General features: G+C 46.8%; 1 protein-coding gene and 2 non-coding genes across 6 annotated transcripts in view; all 3 read right to left on the bottom strand.

The window, feature by feature from the left end:
• Positions 1 to 319: 319 nt before the first annotated feature.
• TRNAI-AAU (transfer RNA isoleucine (anticodon AAU)) lies at positions 320 to 393 on the bottom strand. The gene has a single exon. It is a non-coding gene; the product is annotated as a tRNA-Ile (tRNA).
• Positions 394 to 1,197: 804 nt separating this feature from the next.
• Positions 1,198 to 1,271, bottom strand: TRNAI-AAU (transfer RNA isoleucine (anticodon AAU)). The gene has a single exon. It is a non-coding gene; the product is annotated as a tRNA-Ile (tRNA).
• A 17,033-nt stretch (positions 1,272 to 18,304) lies between these two features.
• Positions 18,305 to 25,087, bottom strand: part of LOC133339429 (chymotrypsin-like elastase family member 2A) — a 30,149-nt gene continuing 23,366 nt past the window's right edge. Inside the window, exons 9-10 of one of the 4 annotated variants that reach the window (XM_061547578.1) lie at positions 23,364 to 23,387; positions 18,305 to 18,709 (exon numbers count right to left, since the gene is read on the bottom strand). In XM_061547578.1, coding sequence (XP_061403562.1) covers positions 18,626 to 18,709; positions 23,364 to 23,387 — 108 coding nt within the window. In that variant the 3' untranslated portion in view covers positions 18,305 to 18,625. Of the gene's footprint in view, positions 18,710 to 20,874; positions 23,388 to 25,087 lie in introns of those variants that run through there. The other 3 variants (XM_061547579.1, XM_061547580.1, XM_061547577.1) reach the window with 3 other exon arrangements.

The following is a 25,087-nucleotide window of genomic DNA, read 5'->3' as shown; positions in this document are numbered from 1 at the left end:
AACAAACACAAACTGCAAATGAACTCTAAAAATGCAAGAGATGGAAAGAAAAAAAAGGAGAGAAAATTCGAACAAACTGATTGTTGCACCTAAGAAATTGGGACACATTCCCAGGAAACTAAGATTCTGCTCCAAAAGTGAAAGGAAATTACAAGAAACCGAGGCAGAATCCGAAGGGATGGTGCGGCAAACTGAGTAAACTTGAGAGATATTCCGTGAAATGAGAAAAATGAAAACCTGCCAGGCAAACCCAATAAAGATGAGAAAGCATCAAGAGCTAAATTTTCATTGATTTTTTAAAATGGAAGAAAACAGCAGCTGGCCAGTATGGGGATCGAACCCAGGACCTTGGCGTTATTAGCACCACGCCCTAACCAGCTGAGCTAACCGGCCATCTCTGCTTTGCTGGTGCAAGATATCCTTCATGTGAGCATGTGCAAATGCGTTTCAACAGTGTCGCTCAGAAATTGAGAGAAAGAATGCCGAAAAATGCAAACGAAAACCCGATCAACTGAGAGGAAATCCAATGAACTGAGAGAGAAACTCAATTAAAATCATTGAAAATTAGAAAGATGCAAGAAAAGGAGAGGTAGACCTAGAACTGATAAAGAAAACCATTTTATTAATAGGTTTAAAATTAAAAAAACTGAGGATAACCAAGAAACTGGGAAGAGAGCCCAAAAAAACGTCCGAAACGTCGTGATTTAATTTATTTTAATTTTTTTACCTACGTGACTTTAACGAAAAAACAGAGAGTATGAATCCTTGCAGTCACGAAAACTTCAAATCTAGAATTAGAGCCCAAACATTGAGAGGAAACACCAAGTACCAACAGAGTAAGTCAAGCAAGTGTGTGGGACATCTAAGGCAGTGGTTTAAACAAACACAAACTGCAAATGAACTCTAAAAATGCAAAAGATGGAAAGAAAAAAAAACAAGAGAAAATTCGAACAAACTGATTGATGCACCCAAGAAATTGGGACATTCCCAGGAACCTAAGATTCTGCTCCAAAAAGTGAAAGGATATTACAAGAAACAGAGGCAGAATCCGAAGGGATGGTGCTGCAAACCGAGAAAACTTGAGAGATATTCCCTGAAATGAGAATAATGAAAACCTGCCAGGCAAACCCAATAATGCTGCGAAAGCATCAAGAGCAAAATTTTTATTAATTTTTTTAAATGAAGGAAAACATCAGCTGGCCAGTATGGGGATCGAACCCAGGACCTTGGCGTTATTAGCACCACGCTCTAACCAGCTGAGCTAACCGGCCACCTCGATTTGACTGGTGCGAGATATTCTTCATGTGAGCACGTGCAAATGCTTTTCAACAGTGTCGCTCAGAAATTTAGAGAAAGAATGCCGAAAAAACATCAATTAAGTGAAAGGAAATCACAAAAAAATAACCCGTAAAAACAAAGTTTTTCACTATAAATCCTTTCTATGCGTGTTCAATGGGCCACAACCCAGCCCACATTGGTCTTTGAAACGGGCGGCTAGAGTCCTCTCGTCCTCCGGCTTGAGATGGCTGCCACCTATGGGTCAGACGATTGCCTGCCACCATTAAGCAATTGGTAATTAAATATAAAAATAAATTCCTAAGAAGTGTAAAATTTTGGAATTTTTTTTCACGAAAATAAATTGTCACGCACAACGAGTCTGTGTGCAAAATGTCAGCTCGATTGGATCACGGGATGTCGGTTTAAAAAACGACCGAAAGATTTGCACGGTCGTAAGCGCGCAAGCAAGCAAGCAAGTGAACTTAATATAAAGGATTTAAAAATCAAGCAAGTGTGTGGGAAGTCCAAGGCAGTGGTGGAAAGAAAGAGAGATTATTCGAACAAACTGATTGATGTTCCGTGAAATTAAAAAAACTGATAACCCGCCAGGAAAAACCCCAATAAGCAGAGAGAGAAAGCATCAAAGAGCTCAATTTTCATTAAAAATTTTTTAATGGAGGACAACAGCAGCTGGCCAGTATGGGGATCGAACCCAGGACCTTGGCGTTATTTTGTTCCCTTCCCATCCACCCCCCCACCACCACCACCACCCCACACCCCACCCCCCACCACCCCCACCACCCCCACCACCCACACACCCCACCACCACCCCCCCCCCACACCCCACCATCCCCACACCACCACCACCACCACCCCCCACCCCCCCAACACCCCCCCACCACACCCCACCACCATCCCCCCCCACCACCACCCCCACCCCCCCCCCACACACCACCCCTCCCTAACACCCCACCACCCCCCACACACCCCATCACCACCCCCACCACCACCCCCCACACCCCCCACCACCCCCCCACACCCCACCCACACCCCACCACCCCCCACACACCCCATCACCACCCCCACCACCACCCCCCACACCCCCCACCACCCCCCCCACACCCCACCCACACCCCACCACCCCCCACACACCCCATCACCACCCCCACGTTGTTTGTTCCCTTCCCATCCACACCACCACCACCCCCACACCCCACCACCCCCCCCACCACCCCCACACCCCCCCACACACCACCACCCCCACACCCCACACCACCCCCACACCCCCCCACACACACACCACCCCCCAAACCCCACCACCCCCCCCACCACCCCCCCACACCCCACCACCCCCCCCCACCACCCCCCCACACCCCACACCACCCCCCACACCCCACCACACCCCCCCCCACACCCCACCACACCCCCCACACCCCATCACCACCCCCACACACCACCCCCCACACCCCCCACCACCCCCCACACCCCACCCACACCCCACCACCACCCCCCCACACCCCACCACCCCCCACACACCACCCCCCACACCCCACCACCCCCCATCACCACCCCCACACACCACCCCCCACACCCCACCACCCCCCACACCCCATCACCACCCCCCACACACCACCCCCCAACCTGTTTGTTCCCTTCCCATCCACACCGCCACCACCGCCACCCCCCCACACCCACACGCCCTCCGGGAGTCGCAAAGAACCTTCAACGACAACGGCGACGATGCTGCTGGTGCTGGTGCCGCTTCTAGCACTCGTGCCCTTCTTCCAGTTGCTAGACACGCAAGGTGTGCAACCTACAACAACGACAACAACGACAACAACCATCCCAACTTTTCCGCCTCCTGCATCTCCCCAGACGCCCCCGTTGCCCGCGGCGTGGTGGCCCTCGCTGCTGCTGGCCACCGTCTCCCTGCTGGTGCCGTGCGCCTGCCTCCTGCTGCTGCTCGCCTGCGCCCTGGCAGGACGCGCGATCCTCGCGTGCCACCGCGGCACTGCCGAGGCGAGGCGGCGTCAGGGCAGCCAGAGGCAGCAGCAGCAGCAGCAACAGCAGCAGGAACAGCAGCAGCAACAGCAGCAGGAACAGCAGCAGGAACAGCAGCAGCAGGAACAGGAACAGCAGCAGCAACAGCAGCAGGAACAGCAGCAGCAGCAACAGCAGCAGCAGCAGGAACAGCAGCAGCAGCAGGAACAGCAGAAGCAACAGGAACATCAACAACAGCAGCAGCAGCAACATAATCAACATAATCAGCAGCGTCAAGAAATTCACTCTCAGCAGCAGCAGCAGCAGCAACGGGAACAACAAGGAGAGAGACACGAGATGCAACTTCACCATGGCCATCGGACGATCCCGCAGACGAATCTATACGCACGCCATGATGATCACCATCATCAGCAGCAGCAACAGCCGCGTCGCAAGCATCTTCAACAACATCGTCATGATGATCGGCTGCAACAGCAGCAGCAGCAGACTCTTAACCAGCGTCATAAGCCACAGGAGCTCCACCACAAACAACATCACCACCACCATCGACAGCAACGGGACCCTCACCTCCAACAGCAACAACTCGACCATTATCAACAGCATAATCATCACGGACATCGTCCCCATCTGCTGCCTCTGCAGCATCATCATCATCATCAACAACTCCATCACGATCTTCCCCATCGAGTCGACGGGCCTGGGGGGAATGGAGTGCAGAGCGAATTGGAGGAGAGGAGACGGCAAGAGAAGAGGCAGCGGCCGAGGTGAGAGAGAGAGAGATCGAGCAGTCGACGAGAACATAGGCTACTTGAGAATCATCCAGCGGTCAACACCAAGGATCTGAGAACGTCGTGCAGAAATCGTGGTCTCCACACCCCATGAATCAGAGAAATAGTGCAGAAGGCATGGTCTCAATCCCATGGATCTGAGAAACAGTGCAGAAATCATGGTCTCAATTCCATGGATCTGAGAAACAGTGCAGAAATCATGGTCCCCACACCCCATGGATCTGAGAAATAGTGCAGAAGGCATGGTCCCCACACCCCATGGATCTGAGAAATAGTGCAGATGTCATGGTCTCAATCCCATGGATCTGAGAAACAGTGCAGAAATCATGGTCCCCACACCCCATGGATCTGAGAAATAGTGCAGAAATCATGGTCTCAATCCCATGGATCTGAGAAATAGTGCAGAAGTCATGGTCTCAATTCCATGGATCTGAGAAATAGTGCAGAAGTCATGGTCTCAATTCCATGGATCTGAGAAATAGTGCAGAAGTCATGGTCTCAATCCCATGGATCTGAGAATAGTGCAGAGGTCTTCGTTCAACACCATGGTTGCTGTAATCCAGCACTTTGAAGGCAGCGGGAGGGGGGTTGGTGCATCACACCAATGTTTTGAAACTACCTTCCCTAATGTGCTTCGATGAGCCGTAACTCTGATGTTGCCCCTGGCGTGCGTGGGTATTCTCCGGGTACTCGAGTTCCCCAAGTCCCCCCCAGTGTGGAGAGATGTTGACTACCTCGCCTGGTATGCAGGAAGTTTGTATTCATAATCAACGTTTTTGGGTTTAGATCGCGTTATTTATAAATGTGTCGTAACCCTCCACCACGTTGACAAAAGACAAATAGTTCACTGCTTTAGCCCACCGGTGTGTTGAAGCGTGAAACCACAACATTTACAATTTGAGTAGTACGACGTTTCGCTGGTAATTGCATCCAGCATCATCAGGCAATTCGCTAGAATTGCCCGATGATGTTGTGTGTTGTGGTTTCACGGTTCAACACACCGGTGGGCTAAAGCAGTGAACTATTTGTCTTTTGTCAACGTGACACTTTTTAATCATTAAAGCAGCTCATTTCATTCATTGTTTTCCTGCGTTACTGAGAGTACTTGATACAGTAAATCTGGCTGTGACGGTCCCACCTGATGACGGAGACTTGTGTTGCCTCCGAAACGTCGTGATTTATTATTTTATGTCTATTATTATTTTATAATTATTTTATTATTATTTATTTTCACCTCCGTGACTTTACCGAAAAAACCTAAGAGTATGAATCCTTGCAGTCACGAAAGCTTCAAATCTAGAAATAACTGAGAGCATATGGCATTGTAAGAAATTGTAGATTGTAACGTTTAGAACACTTACGGCAGGCTTATGTTAAGTGCACTGCAGTTGAGTGTAAATACAATTATATGTAAAATACAATTTCACAGTTTTGGGCAAATTGATATCGCGATAATCACGTTGTAAAATGTAATGCGCGATCTGTTCTATAACGCTGCTATTGGATGCAATGCCATGAATGTATTAGGGAACACATTTTTTTTTAGAACGCCGATGCTAATTGGATAGACTGCAATTGAGTGAACGGAACTACGTCACGCAAGTAGGAATAAGCGGTTCTCCAGGTGGCCCGGGGTAGCATTGCACAATGCGGGATGCTGCTGGATGCTTCTAGATTCTACTCACCGCACGCACCGCAGTCTTTGTTCGGCCTGCATCACGCAACTCACGCGTTATCACGGACTGTACTTTACACTAGATTATAAAACAAATATTATAACGCGATTTTCCACAACACGGTGTTTTTCACGATCGCAACTACTCCTGCCGCGTTCTGGTAGAGAGAGATAAATAATACTTGCTTTGACAATGTTCCTGTTTGCCCCCCCCCTTTCCTTCCAGGTTTCTCTCCACAAGCAGCAGCTCTGGGCTTCCTTCTAATGCTGTGCCCCCCAATTCTCCAGCCAGCGAGCTCAGTGGGGTAAGACTGCATGTGTGGGGGGCTGTGTGTCTGTTGTGCGTTTCCATTTTCATGGTGGGAGATCTTCTTCTTGGTTCTTTCGGTAAAGTCGTCACGTAGAAGGGAAGTAATAAAATAATAGAAATAAAACATAATAAAATAATTGTCACGACGTTTCGGCCACAACGCAAGCAGCCGTCCTCAGGTGAAACCAGGTCTGTCGAGGCGACAGAGTCTGAATGAAACAGCACACGATCTTGGAGCATATATATAAGCTGGGCGCCTTGACAAAGTAATTTGCATATCAAGAGGAATTTAGCATATTTATGGGAAATGCAGATATGCGACTAGTACTACTTGTGAAATGCGTAGGAGGTTTTGCGGGGGGTTTAAAGTCATGTTTTGCCCGTGCATTATCATTGGATTCCTCCAGTACATATAAATATTCTGATTCTGATGACTGATTCTGATGACTGATTCAATCTGTCTTACCCCCCCCCCTCCCCCTTTTGATCTCTATCTTCGTGTCGAAGCCCCGACCGGCTATTTTACGGACCTACAAGTCGAGAAGCCATCTTGGAATGGTGCCCGAGGCTCCGGGAGGTTCCGTGGCCGCGGGGTCGTCCCAAGGTTCTGCTTACAGCGGCTCCATGGGAGGAGGTCACGACGTGGAGTGCGGGGCCAGTGCAGGTGCAGCCAACGCCAACAAACACAGACCTCCTCCACTCATTACACACCAAAGATCCCCCGGTCTAGCCTGTAACTGTTGGGGCAAGTGCTGTTAGCGAGTAGCGCCTATGAAGATCGATACGTGGAGCACGTGGGGAGATGGGTGGCAGGCCAGCACCACGCCCCATCTATAATCACCTAGTGACTATTACCACTAGTCCTACCCCATCCATCATCAACAGACTCATGCGTACAGTCTGTGTGTAGACCAATCATTGTTCAGCGCACGGACACACATGAAAGACAAATATCCCCGTGTAGCCTTAACAGACTGTTGGGGCAAGTGCTGTTAGCGAGTAGCACCTATGAAGGCCAGCACTGTGGCAGACGAGGGGGTGAGTGGCCAGCACCAAGCCCGGCCGCCTTTGTCTCCCCAAGTGGCGATGTTTACACACCGCACCGGGTACCCATTTGAGGCACCGTCAACCTTGAGGAGGCCCAGGACCAGCTCAGATAATCGCCACTGGTGGTGCCCATGAGCAGGAATCGAACTCTGGTCGCCGGGTTCGTAGCGCAGTGCAATTACCGTTACACTACTGCTCCTCAAACACACACACGCATAACACTGGTAGGAACCTCCTGGTTACACCAGCCCACAGGGGATTATTGTGTCCATCGTGCAGGGAGGGGCTGGGTGGGGAGGGAGGGGGTGGGTGGGGAGGGTGGGAGGGGCTGGGTGGGGAGGGTGGGGAGGGGCTGGGTGGGGAGGGGCTGGGTGGGGAGGGTGGGGCTGGGTGGGGGATGGGAAGGGAGGGGCTGGGTTGGGAGGGGCTGGTCACCCCGTGGTGCCCTTATAAAACTCAACGTTTCACCTACTCACGCCGCCTTGTGCCCGCCCTCACAGTCGGGCATATTTGCGGAATACACCACGCCGCCGTTGACCCTGCAGGCCATTGACCGAGCAACCCGACGTTCCTACCAGCTCCCTCCGCAGGAATGTGTTCAATGTATCTAAACCCACACTTCCTCAATGCCCACACACACCTCTGAACCCATAATACCTTCTCACAACTGCATACAAAGACCCCCCCCCCCCACCTGCCTGTATAGCCTTCGATTTGCTTATGCTCATGATGAAATTACTTTATGCGTGTGATGATCGATTGTCTTCATTATGTACAGTTACAGGTTTTTGTTACAGCACAATTAGAGTCGATTGATACTCAAATCACTGGAGATGAAATCGATAATTTTACCAATATAGGTTCTCATTCACCCTCTGGTAGATTCTTTCCATCCACACCTCTAGATTATCTCGATTGTCACCCCTTTAGATTGTCTGTATTTTATGGTAGAGTCACATCCTGTATATAATTCTAATCTTTATAACGTTTAATGTATTTGCCAATTTGCCGTGTTATTCTACAAAGTCTCGGCCTGTATCCGAGGTGTGCTTCTGTGTGGTGCGTCAGCAAGCAAGGCTACGTTGGCTGGGTCATGTAGCCCGAATGCCCAGCCACCGAATGCCCAGCCACTGCCAGATAGAGGGGGATAAATGGGCGTGATATGGGCTAGAGGAGAGATGGAGTGATGTGGTACAAGAGGATGTGGAGCTGAGTGGACTTGCCGATAACTGGTACCAGCAGTGTCTAGATCGGCCTCTGTGGAGGAGGCTCGTGAAGGACGCTACTGGGCAGTTGGAGACACAACAACGAGCGGAGCGCCGGGCGCCTAAAACACAGCAAGTTGGCACAGTAGGGGGCACAGGTGGTGCATCAGCCAGTCATCTCGGTCATCTCAGTCAGTCGACCCGTGGCACCTGGGTCTGTCCCGTGACCTCCTTCCAGTGGGCATTCGACACTTCATGTGGTCTGAACGTGCACATAGCCTGGCACAAGTGCCGTGGTGACGTCAACGCCACTTTGTGGCGAATGGCGAGTATTGGTGTGTGAGGATTGGTAGTGTAGCAGTTAGTGCGCTGAGCTACGAACCCGGTGACCCGAGTTCGATTCTGCTCACGACCAACACCAGTTACGATTATTTTAACCGGTCCTGGGCCTCCACTAGGTCGACTCAGCCTAAAATGAGTATCTGGTGTGTAAACATCGCCACTCGGGAAAAAAAGGCGGTCGGGCGTGGTGCTGGCTACCCACCCCCTCGTGTACCATTCCGGCCTTCATAGGTGCTCGCCAACAGCCTGTTCAGGCTATACGAGTGAGCTTTGTCTTCGTGTGTAGTATTTGTGTTTATTTGTGGTGCTTTGTCTCTCTCTGCCCCCTCTTGTGTAGGAGTCTCGCAGTGCGCCGTCTCCTCCCTGTGCAGTGACTCAGTCTGGCTTCCTGTTGACTGGGAACAACGCCACCGCGAACTTGCAGCGAGGTCTTCTCCGCGGTCATCCAGGGCCCCCCCGCCGCTGCTCTGCACGCTGCAGTACTGCGTCTGATGTCGGTCGACCACCATGACGGTCGCTTTGGTGACGGCGGTGGCGGTGGCGATGATGGTGATGATGGTGATAGTGACAATGGAAATAAATGATGCACTGTCGACAAAAATACAAATCAGTTTAGCACATAGGTTTTCACGACCAATATTAGCCACGGGAGGTTTTTGGGTTAGATCGCATATATATATAAATGCTGTTTCGTTAAACCCTCCATCACCCGACACAGCCAATTAGTAAGGGTTTGTCACGTACACACAATGTGCCAATTTATTACTAGTTCCGCACACCGGTGTGTTGGAGAGTAAACCCACTGCATTCACAATTTTAAAACGCATTTATGTTTCCGCGATATCACCCAAAAAACCTCTTGTATGGCTAAAATAAAAATATTGTAAATGTGAAATTCACTTTGCACGAGAAAAAATCTCATTGTGCAATAGGGGCACCTGGGTAATACATACGGTGGATGCTTTGCGTTTACATTTGCCTCACAAGGTGAGTATGGAAGAGTAGATTTGAAGCTTTTGTGACTGCAATGATTCATATTCTTAGGTTTTTTCGGTAAAGTCACGTAGGTTAAAAAAATAAAAAAAATTTACCTACGTGACTTTACCGACGTGACTTTACCGAAAAAACCTAAGGATATGGAAGAGTAGTCCGAGACTAACCCAAGAGCACAGTTCTTTAGAACTCCCCTCTAGTGGGGGTTCTTTCGCCAGCGGTGGTCGCCCAAGTGCGATTGCTCCGTTGCGCGAGTGGGGTGAAATTGAGTTTGGTGACTGCTCTCGCGGGGCATATTCGGCGTCGCGTTGGTGCAAAGTTTTCTAATTTTTATTACGCTACAGAACAAAACTAATTTATTGTTTTACTCACAGTTTGGCACGTCGCGTCACGAGTGTTGTGTAAAAAAAAAAAGTCACTTGTGCACATTCACGGGCACGCGTGCGTGTTTTGGTTGAGCTGCGTGTGCATGTCTATTGCTACCGTTCGTCGTTGTGTTTATGATATTTATTTACGTGTGATTTGGATGTCTTTTTGTTGATCAGTTTATTTAAAGAAGCCTATTGGAAAGGTAACGGTGATTTAAATGCATCAATAAAATGTGCCGATGATGACATCAAATTTGACCTCGACTGCAAGCGACGAAACCATTCACCTGGAGACCATGATGCACTTTCATTTTTAAATCCTTTATATTAAGTTCGCTTGCTTGCTTACGACCGTGCAAATCTTTCGGTCGTTTTTAACCCACTTCCCATAAACCAATCGAGCTGCCATTTTGCACACAGACTCGTTGTGCGTGACAATGCATTTTCCTAAAAAAAAAATTCCAAAATTTTACACTGTTTAGGGAATTTTTTTAAAATATTTAATTACCAATTGTTTAATGCTGCCAGACAATCATCTGACCCATAGGTGGCAGCCATCTCAAGCCAGAGGACGAGAGGACTCTAGCCGCCCCGATGCCACGCATATAAAGGATTTATAGTGAAAAACTTTGTTTTTACGGGTTTACTTTTTTGTCAGTTTATCTTGAAGTACTCTGTGAGCCAAGCAGCTCTTGAATCGGTATTCATGAACAAAACCATCGTTTCCCTGGCAAACACAACGTGCATAACAGGTCGCAAGAAAGACAGAAATGAAAATAAAAATAGTGAAGAGAAAAACATGGCAACATCATACAATGTCGCGTACAGCATCAAGGTCTCGGAGTACGCGGCTGGGGTTAGGTTCCGTATACTCCCCGCGAAAGCTGTCTCGGGTGTGGACCAATCAACTTCAAGGACAGAGCACATTATCAAAATTATGTTTTTTGTTTGCATTATGACTGCAGGTATTGTGGTCTATGCAAACATGACTCCTTGTAAAAAGGTGTCAGTTTTGTTGCCAGATAGAAGGGTAAAAAACCAATTATCAATCATAATCATGTTAGAAAAATATGGTTATGTAATATGAAGATGCACCCGGGGGGTAACTGGGCGATGGTGATTGGCTCTGCCGGCCTCAGCCCGCAGCCAATGGGACGTCGAGCCAGGGGCGTGGCCTGTGGCTGCATAGCAACATCTGGAAGGTTCCAGGGGGCGAGGCTGATGATTGGCTGCGTGGTATCACGTGGGCCAGGTGTTATAAGGGATGGGGAGAGACAGCTCAGGGTCAGTGTGGAGAGGGGCTGAAGAGGGACCACGTCTGTGCCGCCAGCGGCCACGTGGCAGGCCGGAGGCTGTCTCCCACAAACCGTCAGCCAGTGGTGTGAGGGAGCTGTGTAATGAAGAACGAATAAAGAAAAGACAAAAGACACGATATCGTCCGGAGCGGATTTATTACAGTTTCATTAAAAAATGTGAATCATGAAAAAAACAAGATTCAAGATGGATATTTAACATATTTGTACTTAAGATCAAGTTCAAGTTAATGTATTAGGTGTAGAGCCCTGTGAGCCATTCGGCTCTTGAATCGGGTGCAACCGCAACAAACAAAAAACAAAAACATGAACAAGAAAACATCTTAAAGTGACTATGTGCAAACAGAAAATCCAAGAAAAGACAGCAAAATATTGCATAAGTATAACCCGTAAAAACAAAGTTTTTCACTATAAATCCGTTATATGCGTGGCAGCGAACTTAATATAAAGGATTTAAAAATATATTCGCCTGTGGAGGACGCGGGGATCGATCCCGCGACCTTTGGCATGGGAAGCGAGGGCGCTACCAACTGCGCTACTCCGCCACGGCCTGTGGAGGGGTTACGCTCTGGGCTCTTATACTGTGATGTTCAGCCAAAGCCATGAATGCGTTCTATTTGAATATATGTAAAATAATTTTTTTTTGCCTAAAAAGTGTAAAATTTTGGGAATTTTTTTTCACGAACATTAATTGTCTGGCACAACGAGTCTGTGTGCAAAATGTCAGCTCGATTGGATCACGGGAAGTGGGTTAAAAAACGACCGAAAGATTTGCACGGTCGTAAGCAAGCAAGCAAGCACGCAAGCAAGCAAGCAAGCACGCGAACTTAATATAAAGGATTTAAAAATGAAAAGCACCGTACACCATGGTGGTCATGAGGCAGTGCAGTGGCTTCCTGCATGGCACTGTGCACTCAGTGACCTGGGTTCGATTCCCATCCACAAGTAACATCAGTGGTGAGTAAGAACTTAACCAGGCCTGGGTTCCCTTCACAAACTTGCACTGACCATCGTGGCGAAATATAGTAAAAAACACAACTCCCATCGCCAACATGGGATGAGGAGCCCTTCAAACAGCCGTGGATTGACGCTGTGGCCGAAACGTCGTGAGAATTATTTTATTATGTTTTATTTTTATTATTTTATTACTTCCCTTCTACGTGACTTTACCGAAAGAACCAAGAAGAAGATAAAACAACATGTCAAGACTCTGTTTTTTTTCGGTAAAGTCACGTAGGTAAAATTTTAAATTAAATAAAACAATGACATTAAATCACAACGTTTCGGGCGCAACACAAGCGTCCTTCTTCAGGTGGGGACAACGTAGTGAAAGCACAACCGCTTAAGTGTCAAGAGTGTTATAGCGCCTCGACAATGTCACGGTCTCAGCAAAATGCCCTGGAGCCACCGACTCTAGCAAGATAGGGAGTTAGGTTCTGCTTCATGGTGTATGGCGCTGTTGGCAGACAAGGCAGATCACATTGAACGTATTTGTATAATTTTTTTCTGTCAAATGGCCAAGATATGAACTGAACGTGACATCACAATCTTCATCTCGGAAGAATAATCTATGAACGTAAACAGTTTTTTTTATGAATCTACTACTTAAATGCAGCCTCGCATACCGTTTGGATAATATGATTGATTTCACCATATTACATCACATATCTAGAAATGTATGTTAAACTTATTTCGTACCGCACATAGCCAACCATGCTCATCGGAGGTGCGGGGAAAGGACAACAAACTATGGGTCTCTGTGTGAGTATATGGGTCTCTGTGTGAGTCTATGGGTCTCTGTGTGAGTCTATGGGTCTCTGTGGGAGTCTATGCGTCTCTGTGTGAGTCTATGGGTCTCTGTAGGAGTCTATGCGTCTCTGTGTGAGTCTATGGGTCTCTGTGTGAGTTTATGGGTGTCTGTGGGAGTCTATGGGTCTCCTCTGTGTGAGTCTATGGGTCTCTGTGTGAGCCTATGGGTCTCTGTGTGAGTCTGTGGGTCTCTGTGTGAGTCTATGCGTCTCCTCTGTGTGAGTCTGTGGGTCTCCTCTGTGTGAGTCTGTGGGTCTCTGTGTGAGTCTGTGGGTCTCCTCTGTATGAGTCTATGGGTCTTTGTGTGAGTCTATGGGTCTCTGTGTGAGTCTATGGGTCTCTGTGTGAGTCTATGGGTCTCTGTGTGAGTCTATGGGTCTCTGTGTGAGTCTATGGGTCTCTGTGTGAGTCTATGGGTCTCTGTGGGCGTCTATGCGTCTCCTCTGTGTGAGTCTGTGGGTCTCCTTTGTGTGAGTCTGTGGGTCTCCTCTGTGTGCGTCTATGGGTCTCTGTGTAAGTCTATGGGTCTCTGTGTGAGTCTATGCGTCTCTGTGTGAGTCTATGGGTCTCTGCTGTGTGAGTCTGTGTGTCTCCTCTGTGTGAGTTGGTGGGTCTCTGTGTGAGTCTATGGGTCTCTGTGTTAGTCTATGGGTCTCTGTGTGAGTCTGTGGGTCTCTGTGTGAGTCTATGCGTCTCCTCTGTGTGAGTCTGTGGGTCTCCTCTGTGTGAGTCTGTGGGTCTCTGTGTGAGTCTGTGGGTCTCCTCTGTATGAGTCTATGGGTCTTTGTGTGAGTCTATGGGTCTCTGTGTGAGTCTATGGGTCTCTGTGTGAGTCTATGGGTCTCTGTGTGAGTCTATGGGTCTCTGTGTGAGTCTATGGGTCTCTGTGTGAGTCTATGGGTCTCTGTGTGAGTCTATGGGTCTCTGTGGGCGTCTATGCGTCTCCTCTGTGTGAGTCTGTGGGTCTCCTTTGTGTGAGTCTGTGGGTCTCCTCTGTGTGCGTCTATGGGTCTCTGTGTAAGTCTATGGGTCTCTGTGTGAGTCTATGCGTCTCTGTGTGAGTCTATGGGTCTCTGCTGTGTGAGTCTGTGTGTCTCCTCTGTGTGAGTCGGTGGGTCTCTGTGTGAGTCTATGGGTCTCTGTGTTAGTCTATGGGCCTTTGTGTGAGTCTATGCGTCTCTGTGTTAGTCTATGGGTCTCTGTGTGAGTCTATGGGTCTCTGTGGGCGTCTATGCGTCTCCTCTGTGTGAGTCTGTGGGTCTCCTTTGTGTGAGTCTGTGGGTCTCCTCTGTGTGCGTCTATGGGTCTCGGTGTAAGTCTATGGGTCTCTGTGTGAGTCTATGCGTCTCTGTGTGAGTCTATGGGTCTCTGTGTGAGTCTATGTCTCTCTGTGTGAGTCTATGGGTCTCTGTGTGAGTCTATGCGTCTCTGTGTGAGTCTGTGGGTCTCTGTGGAAGTCTATGGGTCTCTGTGTGAGTCTATGGGTCTCTGTGTGAGTCTATGTCTCTCTGTGTGAGTCTATGGGTCTCTGTGTGAGTCTATGTCTCTCTGTGTGAGTCTATGGGTCTCTGTGTGAGTCTATGCGTCTCTGTGTGAGTCTGTGGGTCTCTGTGGAAGTCTATGGGTCTCTGTGTGAGTCTATGGGTCTCTGTGTGAGTCTATGTCTCTCTGTGTGAGTCTATGGGTCTCTGTGTGAGTCTATGCATCTCTGTGTGAGTCTATTGGTCTCTGTGTGGGTCTATGCGTCTCCTCTATGTGAGTCTGTGGGTCTCCTTTGTGTGAGTCTGTGGGTCTCTGTGTGAGTCTGTGGGTCTCCTCTGTGTGAGTCTATGGGTCTCTGTAAGTCTATGCGTCTCTGTGCGAGTCTATGGGTATCTGTGTGCGTCTATGGGTATCTGTGTGCGTCTATGGGTCTCTGTGTGCGTCTATGGGTCTCTGTGTGAGTCTATGGGTCTCTGTGTGAGTCTATGGGTCTCTGTAAGTCTATGCGTCTCTGTGCGAGTCTATGGGTATCTGTGTGCGTCTATGGGTCTCTGTGTGCGTCTATGGGTCTCTGTGTGAGTCTATGGGTCTCTGTGTGAGTCTGTGGGTCTCCTCTGTGGGAGTCTGTGGGTCTGTGTGAGTCTATGGGTATCTGTGTGCGTCTATGGGTCTCTGTGTGCGTCTATGGGTCTCTGTGTGAGTCTATGGGTCTCTGTGTGAGTCTGTGGGTCTCTCTGTGTGAGTCTGTGGGTCTCTGTGTGAGTCTATGGGTCTCTGTGTGAGTCTATGGGTCTCTGTGTGAGTCTATGGGTCTCTGTGTGAGTCTATGGGTCTCTGTGTGAGTCTATGGGTCTCTGTGTGAGTCTATGGGTCTGTGTGAGTCTGGGTCTCTCTGTGTGAGTCTATGGTCTCTGTGTGAGTCTATGGGTCTCTGTGTGAGTCTATGGGTCTCTGTGTGAGTCTATGGGTCTCTGTGTGAGTCTATGGGTCTCTGTGTGAGTCTATGGGTCTCTGTGTGAGTCTATGGGTCTCTGTGTGAGTCTATGGGTCTCTGTGTGAGTCTATGGGTCTCTGTGTGAGTCTATGGGTCTCTGTGTGAGTCTATGGGTCTCTGTGTGAGTCTATGGGTCTCTGTGTGAGTCTATGGGTCTCTGTGTGAGTCTATGGGTCTCTGTGTGAGTCTATGGGTCTCTGTGTGAGTCTATGGGTCTCTGTGTGAGTCTATGGGTCTCTGTGTGAGTCTATGGGTCTCTGTGTGAGTCTATGGGTCTCTGTGTGAGTCTATGGGTCTCTGTGTGAGTCTATGGGTCTCTGTGTGAGTCTATGGGTCTCTGTGTGAGTCTATGGGTCTCTGTGTGAGTCTATGGGGTCTCTGTGTGAGTCTATGGGTCTCTGTGTGAGTCTATGGGTCTCTGTGTGAGTCTATGGGTCTCTGTGTGAGTCTATGGGTCTCTGTGTGAGTCTATGGGTCTCTGTGTGAGTCTATGGGTCTCTGTGTGAGTCTATGGGTCTCTGTGTGAGTCTATGGGTCTCTGTGTGAGTCTATGGGTCTCTGTGTGAGTCTATGGGTCTCTGTGTGAGTCTATGGGTCCTCTGTGTGAGTCTATGGGTCTCTGTGTGAGTCTATGGGTCTCTGTGTGAGTCTATGGGTCTCTGTGTGAGTCTATGGGTCTCTGTGTGAGTCTATGGGTCTCTGTGTGAGTCTATGGGTCTCTGTGTGAGTCTATGGGTCTCTGTGTGGTCGGTCATGGGTCTCTGTGTGAGTCTATGGGTCTCTGTGTGAGTCTATGGGTCTCTGTGTGAGTCTATGGGTCTCTGTGTGAGTCTATGGGTCTCTGTGTGAGTCTATGGGTCTCTGTGTGAGTCTATGGGTCTCTGTGTGAGTCTATGGGTCTCTGTGTGAGTCTATGGGTCTCTGTGTGAGTCTATGGGTCTCTGTGTGAGTCTATGGGTCTCTGTGTGAGTCTATGGGTCTCTGTGTGAGTCTATGGGTCTCTGTGTGAGTCTATGGGTCTCTGTGTGAGTCTATGGGTCTCTGTGTGAGTCTATGGGTCTCTGTGTGAGTCTATGGGTCTCTGTGTGAGTCTATGGGTCTCTGTGTGAGTCTATGGGTCTCTGTGTGAGTCTATGGGTCTCTGTGTGAGTCTAGGGTCTCTGTGGTCTCTGTGTGAGTCTATGGGTCTCTGTGTGAGTCTATGGGTCTCTGTGTGAGTCTATGGGTCTCTGTGTGAGTCTATGGGTCTCTGTGTGAGTCTATGGGTCTCTGTGTGAGTCTATGGGTCTCTGTGTGAGTCTATGGGTCTCTGTGTGAGTCTATGGGTCTCTGTGTGAGTCTATGGGTCTCTGTGTGAGTCTATGGGTCTCTGTGTGAGTCTATGGGTCTCTGTGTGAGTCTATGGGTCTCTGTGTGAGTCTATGGGTCTCTGTGTGAGTCTATGGGTCTCTGTGTGAGTCTATGGGTCTCTGTGTGAGTCTATGGGTCTCTGTGTGAGTCTATGGGTCTCTGTGTGAGTCTACATATGTATGAATTTTGAATTATTTCGCACCGTACAACAAACTAAAGACAAAAATCACGCTGGTCAGTGATGGTTTGTGAAGGCAGGGAGCTTATATTTTTGAGCAGAGTACAGTACAATGGATTTTTATATTCTTTGTTTTTTTCGGTAAAGTCACGTAGGTAAAACATTAAAATTAATAAAAATAAACTAAAAAAATCACGACGTTTCGGAGGCAACACAAGCTTCCGTCTTCAGGTGGAACCGTCACAGCCACGACAGCTGTATCAAGTAAATGAGAGATTACAAGAAATACTACTACGTATATATAATGGTTGGAGAGAGGAAGGGCCAAGGCACACTTTTTATTTAATATGGTAAGAATAGACTGCATAACAAAGGCTCAGCCTTTGTTATGCAGTCTATTCTTAGTCTTAAGCCTCACCTTACCATCTCTCATTTACTTGATACAGCTGTCAACTTGATACAGCTACCAACTTGATACAGCTATCAACTTGATACAGCTATCAACTTGATACAGCTATCAACTTGATACAGCTATCAACTTGATACAGCTATCAACTTGATACAGCTGTCAACTTGATACAGCTGTCAACTTGATACAGCTGTCAACTTGATACAGCTATCAACTTGATACAGCTGTCAACTTGATACAGCTATCAACTTGATACAGCTATCAACTTGATACAGCTATCAACTTGATACAGCTATCAACTTGATACAGCTATCAACTTGATACAGCTATCAACTTGATACAGCTATCAACTTGATACAGCTATCAACTTGATACAGCTATCAACTTGATACAGCTATCAACTTGATACAGCTATCAACTTGATACAGCTATCAACTTGATACAGCTATCAACTTGATACAGCTATCAACTTGATACAGCTATCAACTTGATACAGCTATCAACTTGATACAGCTATCAACTTGATACAGCTATCAACTTGATACAGCTATCAACTTGATACAGCTATCAACTTGATACAGCTATCAACTTGATACAGCTATCAACTTGATACAGCTATCAACTTGATACAGCTATCAACTTGATACAGCTATCAACTTGATACAGCTGTCAACTTGATACAGCTGTCAACTTGATACAGCTATCAACTTGATACAGCTGTCAACTTGATACAGCTATCAACTTGATACAGCTGTCGTGGCTGTGACGGTTCCACCTGAAGACGGAAGCTTGTGTTGCCTCCGAAACGTCGTGATTTTTATTTTATTTTACTTTTATTAATTTTTATGTTTTACCTACATGGTGACTTTACCGAAAAAACCTAAGAATTTGAATCCTTGCAGTCACGAAAGCTTCAAATCTAGAAACAATGGATTTTGCTGCAACGCCCTCTTGAGAAGGTCCATCTCGAATAACGATTATTAATAAAGCTTATGGCGAAATGAGCACGTGGAAAAATTGTTCTTGTTATTTTGAAGTTCAATCGCAAATCTCTCTCGATTCCCTTCATCACTCCGTGAGTGCCTACACAAGGAGAAGCCCCATCGCCACCACCACCAGCAGCTGCATGGGCAATGACACGTGGGAGGTCGGCGCAGACGACAACTTCTGTGGATAAACAGAACGCACCATGGGGCGGGGAGGGGGTGGGGGTTAAACGATCATCATAACGCTCGTCACCTTCATCAGCTCCGTCATCCACAGGCTCTGCGTAATACATGGCGCTTGAATTTCGAATTAAAGCTTTCGTGACTGCAGGGATTCATCTTCTTGGTTCTTTCGGTAAAGTCACGTAGAAGGGAAGTAATAAAATAATAAAAATAAAACATAATAAAATAAAAGAATATAAAATAATATAATATAATAAAATAATATAATATATTATTTTATTTTATTATTTAGAGGACGTTTCGATTTAAATCTTTCGTGACTGCAGGAATTCATATTCTTGGTTCTTTCGGTAAAGTCACGTAGAAGGGAAATAATAAAATAATAAAAATTATATATATTATTTTATTATGTTTTATTTTTATTATTTTATTATATTTTATTTTTATTCTTTTATTACTTCCCTTCTACGTGACTTTACCGAAAGAACCAAGAACATGGCGCTTGCATCACCGCCACCAGCAACAGCCGTTGCATTCCCACTGATGGCAGATTGCAGCTATAAAGTGTGCAGGCAGCACGACTGCACTGGGGATTGTAGGACGGAGGAGCACAAGAGCTGAGTTGTACAAAGAGGGGTGGACATTTAACAAGGCGTTCCACATGTGTCATTTCATGCACCGAAGCTCGTTCAAAGCCATGCCGTGCCATTTGCATACCTGTGTAGTGACATAAGAAGGGAGGGGCTGCTGGGGGCTCTGGGATCCCAGGCGAGTCCAGACGCTTAAGCCTCTGGGCGCCAGGCGCTGGGTTCCCAGGGGGTCCAGACGCTTAAGCCTCTGGGCGCCAGGCGTTGAGTTCCCAGGCGCTTAATCCCCTGGGCGCCGCCAACGGTGGGGGGGGGGGGGGGCTGTGTATGCTCTGTGGGATGTCTGGTGGCGCACACGGCCCCACCCCTCGTCGGACCAGGCATAAAAGGAGAGCTCCCTGGACGATCGGGGCCCAGTTGTAACTCAAGACCCAAGACCCACGACCAGCCATCTGAAGACCCTGGGATGCTGTGAGAGCCAGCGGTGGGACTCTGGAACTCCCGACTCTACGATCTTGTGAGGGCGAGCGTAGCCAGAGTAGAGTATCTAGAGTATCTAGGCTGTGTAGCTAGGCTGTGTACCTAGGCTGTAACAGAGTATCAGGACTGTTGGAGTGTTGTATTGTAATAAAGAAGTTACATCTACAAGTGTCTCCGGAACCCGTTACACCTGTACACCCCTTATTAGTGCCGACGTAATACAGAGCAACTCAGACCTTATTGGTCATCCCGTGCCCTTATACATCTCAACGTACATCCTAACGAGTCCCGTGACAAGGGAGAAACACAAACAAATAGACAAAAACATGTTTTACTCAATTTCCTGCACAAGAATACGGGTAAACCGTATGGGTTGACAGGAATGCATGTGATGGGCACTGAAAATAAGAACCTCAGAGACGCACCCAACGGACGCACTGCGTTGTACTTTACTGACGTCGAGATTCAGGTCAGACAACACGGGAGGAGAGAGGTAGCTGTAGATTCTATGCCGCTACGTCAAAATTAGCAGCTTTACCACCTCCAATTAGCATGGTCGGCTTCGTACGGTGCGAAAGTAGTTCGGCATACATATGTAGAAGGGAAGTAATAAAATGATAAAAATAAAACACAATAAAATAATTCTCACGACGTTTCGGCCACAACGCAAGCAGCCGTCCTCAGGTGAAAACCAGGTGTGTCGAGGCGACAGAGTCTGAATGAAACAGCACACGAGCTTGGAGCATATATATAAGCTGGGCGCCTTGACAAAGGAATTTGCATATCAAGAGGAATTTAGCATATTTATGGGAAATGCTGCTGCTGCTGCAGTTGCTGCTGCTGCAGTTGCTGCTGCTGCAGTTGCTGCTGCTGCTGCAGTTGCTGCTGCTGCTGCAGTTGCTGCTGCTGCTGCAGTTGCTGCTGCTGCTGCTGCAGTTGCTGCTGCTGCTGCTGCAGTTGCTGCTGCTGCTGCTGCAGTTGCTGCTGCTGCTGCTGCAGTTGCTGCTGCTGCTGCTGCAGTTGCTGCTGCTGCTGCAGTTGCTGCTGCTGCAGTTGATGCTGCTGCAGTTGCTGCTGCTGCTACTTTCGGACCGTAGCATTTTATTACTTCCCTTCTACGTGACTTTACCGAAAAAACCAAGAAGATGAATCCCTGCAGTCACGAAAGCTTTAAATCGAAACATATGTATGTAGTGGTTTAACGTGCACCAAGGGGGGTAATTGTAAACACGTGCGAGTTGGGGACAGTGTGGTCGTATCGGGACATGCTGCTGTTGCTGGGGGACAACGGCTGGATGGAGACGGCCCGTTAGGCAATTATGGGATGCAGGGCAGTGATTGGCCAGTTGTTGTTGTCAGGGACAAGGTGGCGCCTGTAAGTCTGGGAATGGGAACAGGTGGCGGCGGGGGCTGGGGGCGCGGGGCGTTGGGGAGACGCCAGTTAATTAATTGGAAATTAATAGGGACGGGAATAAATACGGGAGCGTCAGAGTAAGACGTGGAGTTGTGCTGGGAGCTGGACGGAGACGAAGATGTGAGAAGAAGTATCGGGTAGCAGTGGAGTAGAAGAAGAAGTATAGGGTAGCAGTGAAGAAGAATAAGTATAGGGTAGCAGTAGAGACGGAGACGAGGAGGATATGGAAGATAGAATAGGGTAGCAGGGGAGCCGGGGAAGAAGGGGAGATGAAAGGACGGATAGGCTAGCAGTGGAACGGGAACGAGAGAGACAGTCGGAGTGAGATGGAAAAGCCGAGAAAGAGCGACGGCTGGAGTGAGCCGAGACGGGCGAAGCAGAGAGGAGAGTAGGGAGAGAGAGAGACGGAGAGAGAGAGGGAGGAACAGAGCGAGCGAGGCCGGCGGAGCGCGGCGAGCGAGCGGAGAACGAGTGGTGGCGAAATGTGCTGAGTTTGATCAAATAAAGTGACGACAGAAAAAGAACAAGTTGTCCGCGTAAAGTTCAGCACTACACATACATCACCAATGGCAGCAATAATACACCACACATGAAAGGAATACACTTGTACGGGCATGTACATTTGAACTGACCCTGATCACCCCTCAAAGCTTTCTCAGATGTCAGTTCCCGAGTGACCCGCTGTGATGCGAAATATGCTTGAAGAGATGGTAACAACATACCGATGGCGTGTTCTTGATAGCTGGCATCTGAATTGTTTGTGAATACAATCAGGAGTCTTATCTGTCACCCTTCACCATTCATGACTCAACCGCAGTGCAAAGGACTCCAGTAGAAAATCACGTAACATGTCACAATACGTGCAATGTCATTTCAACACGTCCTCTAAATATTCTTGGTTCTTTCGGTAAAGTCACGTAGAAGGGAAGTAATAAAATAAAAAAATTAAATTAAAATAAAACGTAATAATATGTTTTATTTTAGAAGGGAAGTAATAAAATAATAAAAATAAACATAATAAAACAATATATATAATTTTTATTATTTTATTATTTCCCTTCTACGTGACTTTACCGAAAGAACCAAGAAGATGAATTCCTGCAGTCACGAAAGCTTTAAATCGAAACGTCCTCTAAATATCTGCTTATATCAGCAGTGGGGGAGTCCTCAGTATGGCAAGATGTTAACTACATTGCCTGGTATACAGGTGGTCATAGGTTCGATCCCGACCCTGATGCCTGTATATTTGGAGTTTTATCATGTCTCTCTTGCCGTGGTCGCATGGATTTTTTTATGGGTCCTCCCGTTTTGCCCTCCACATTTAGAAGCATGGATTTAGATTATTGAGTATTTGGCTGCAATACATTTCCACATGATAAGCCACTTTACCTATAATTTATGATAGGCTGGTCGCTTCTGATATAGAGTTATGTAGCCCAGGTAGCCTTAACTGGTAAAAAAAAATGATAATATGTTTTCTTAATAAACCTCCCTTATTTCTAGATTTGAAGCTTTCGTGATTGCAATGATTCATATTCTTAGGTTTTTTCGGTAAAGGCACGTAGGTAAAAACAATGAAAAGTAAAATAAAATAATTCTCACGACGTTTCGGAGGCAACACAAGCTTCCGTCTTCAGGTGGTACCGTCACAGCCACGACAGCTGTATCAAGTAAATGAGAGATTTCAGGAGCTACCACTCCGTTCATATAATGGTTGGGGAGGGGGGGGGCAAGGGCCGCATACTTTTTATTAATATGGTAAGGTGAGGCTTGAGACTAAGAATAGACTGCATAACAAAGGCTGAGCCTTTGTTATGGAGAGGTGCGGTTTGTGACTTAACCTGTGACAGGGAGACCACCACTAGACATGGTAAAACTGTGATGGTTGTCTGTCAAATAAGATTGGCAAATAAGTGTAGTTAAATCTCCCTTATTTTTAAGAAGGCCAAATTTGGCCACGCCTTGCAGTATTGTCGATGTTAAAGGCAACTGATAGCACACGGGTAGGACACCATACACCACCGCCACCCTAAGATTGTGATTGCATAACCACGTGGATGATTCGCGTTATCATGTATGCAACGTGTCGTGTCATGCACCGAATGTACAATGCGCGGATTATAGCGGCACAGAAAGACACAGGGCCAGCTGAACCGTGCAACGTTACTCACCGGGCGAGCTGTTGTGGTTGTTTTCTGAGAAATAAACAAAACCCATCAAAATTATCGCTTATTACGGGTGTATCCCTTCATTTGATTACATGACAAACCTTACTAATTTAGCGGCCTGAGAAACGACTGTTTAAGGACGCCTTAGAATTTAAAATTATTAATTACGAAAGGGATGCGTTCTTCACAGCGCACACGTCAAAACTAAATGTCAATCGCAATGGCTTTTTCCATTGAAAGACATACACAATGTCAATCAGAATAACTTTTCCCATTAACAGACAGACGAATTGTCAATCGGAATGGCTTTTCCCATTAACAGACAGACGAAATATATGCAGCTGTGTTTGCTCCGAGCATAGCAGTGCCGTTACATTGTATTTTTGTGGCACTGGTGAGCTGCGGGCACACCAGGGGCACACGAGTGCCACGAAAATTAAATTTTCACGAAAATACAATTTAAAACCAAGGTTGTTGCCTGATCAAGCTGGTTGTTGTCATAATTACCGGCGAAATGTCAATGTACTCGAATTGTAAACGTTGTAGTGGGATTACTCTCCAACACCACACACACAGCAGTTAGTGCTGAACTCAGCTGTTCTAGACTAACTTCAGGGTGCTGATTCCAAGTCTGATCTCAGATTTGCTCCATCACATCTCATTTTTATGCTATCGGCATACCCCATTTTCATTGATTTTACCCGAAATTAACTCTGTCACTTATGATTGCAAGTTGTTGCGAGTCAGTGACTACTTTAGTGTTAAAATATGGTGCTGTATTTTTAGGATAGTGTGTTTATAATATAATTTTATGTACATATCTACATTTATTTAATATTTTTCTTCACCAGTTTTTATTGAAAATGCAATATTTGATAAAAACAATGTTTTACCTTAAAACCGTTGGAATACCTTATGCCAGAAAAAGTGTGTTGATCTGTGATATTTGCACGACTCGAATCATAATTATTCTTAGGTTTTTTCGGTAAAGTCACGTAGGTAAAAAATAATTAAAATTAATAAAAGTAAAATAAAATAAAAATGACGACGTTTCGGAGGCAACACAAGCCTCCGAAACGTCGTGATTTTTATTTATTTTACTTTTATTCATTTTAATTTTTTTTTACCTACCTGGTGACTTTACCGAAAAAACTTAAGAATATGAATCCTTGCAGTCACGAAAGCTTCAAATCTAGAATCGAATCATTATTGTCATTCACAATCGAGTTGGGCTCCCTCTTGCCAGAACAAACCAAGGAAGCTGTATTTGATGAGCTATTTATGACGACTATAACCTCTAATAATATAATAACTAATGTAATTGCCCATCATATGATGGGTTCATAAAAATTGTATTTAATGAAAATGACGAAAAATGTAACGTAGTATTGAATTTATTTAAGCAAACGTTTCTGTGTATATTTTTTATTTGGTGTAAATGGACGATCATCTCCGAAAAAGTTTTCCTTGAGATGAATTTTGTTGAATCGGCACTTTGATATTGGTTGGAATTTTTGCATCTTGACAAAGCAGCATAGTAATAATAATAAAGTTCTTCTTGGTTCTTTCGGTAAAGTCACGTAGAAGGGAAGTAATAAAATAATAAAAATAAAACATAATAAAATAATTCTCACGACGTTTCGGCCACAACCGAAAGAACCAACTGAGGACGGCTGCTTGCGTTGTGGCCGAAACGTCGTGAGAATTATTTTATTATGTTTTATTTT

Source organism: Lethenteron reissneri, unplaced genomic scaffold (genome assembly GCF_015708825.2).
Source record: "Lethenteron reissneri isolate LAM-NWPU_2019-01 unplaced genomic scaffold, ASM1570882v1 scaffold_1864, whole genome shotgun sequence".
NCBI lineage: Eukaryota > Metazoa > Chordata > Hyperoartia > Petromyzontiformes > Petromyzontidae > Lethenteron > Lethenteron reissneri.
Note: the sequence above shows the minus strand (reverse complement) of the source record. Positions and strands in the feature narration are given on the sequence as shown.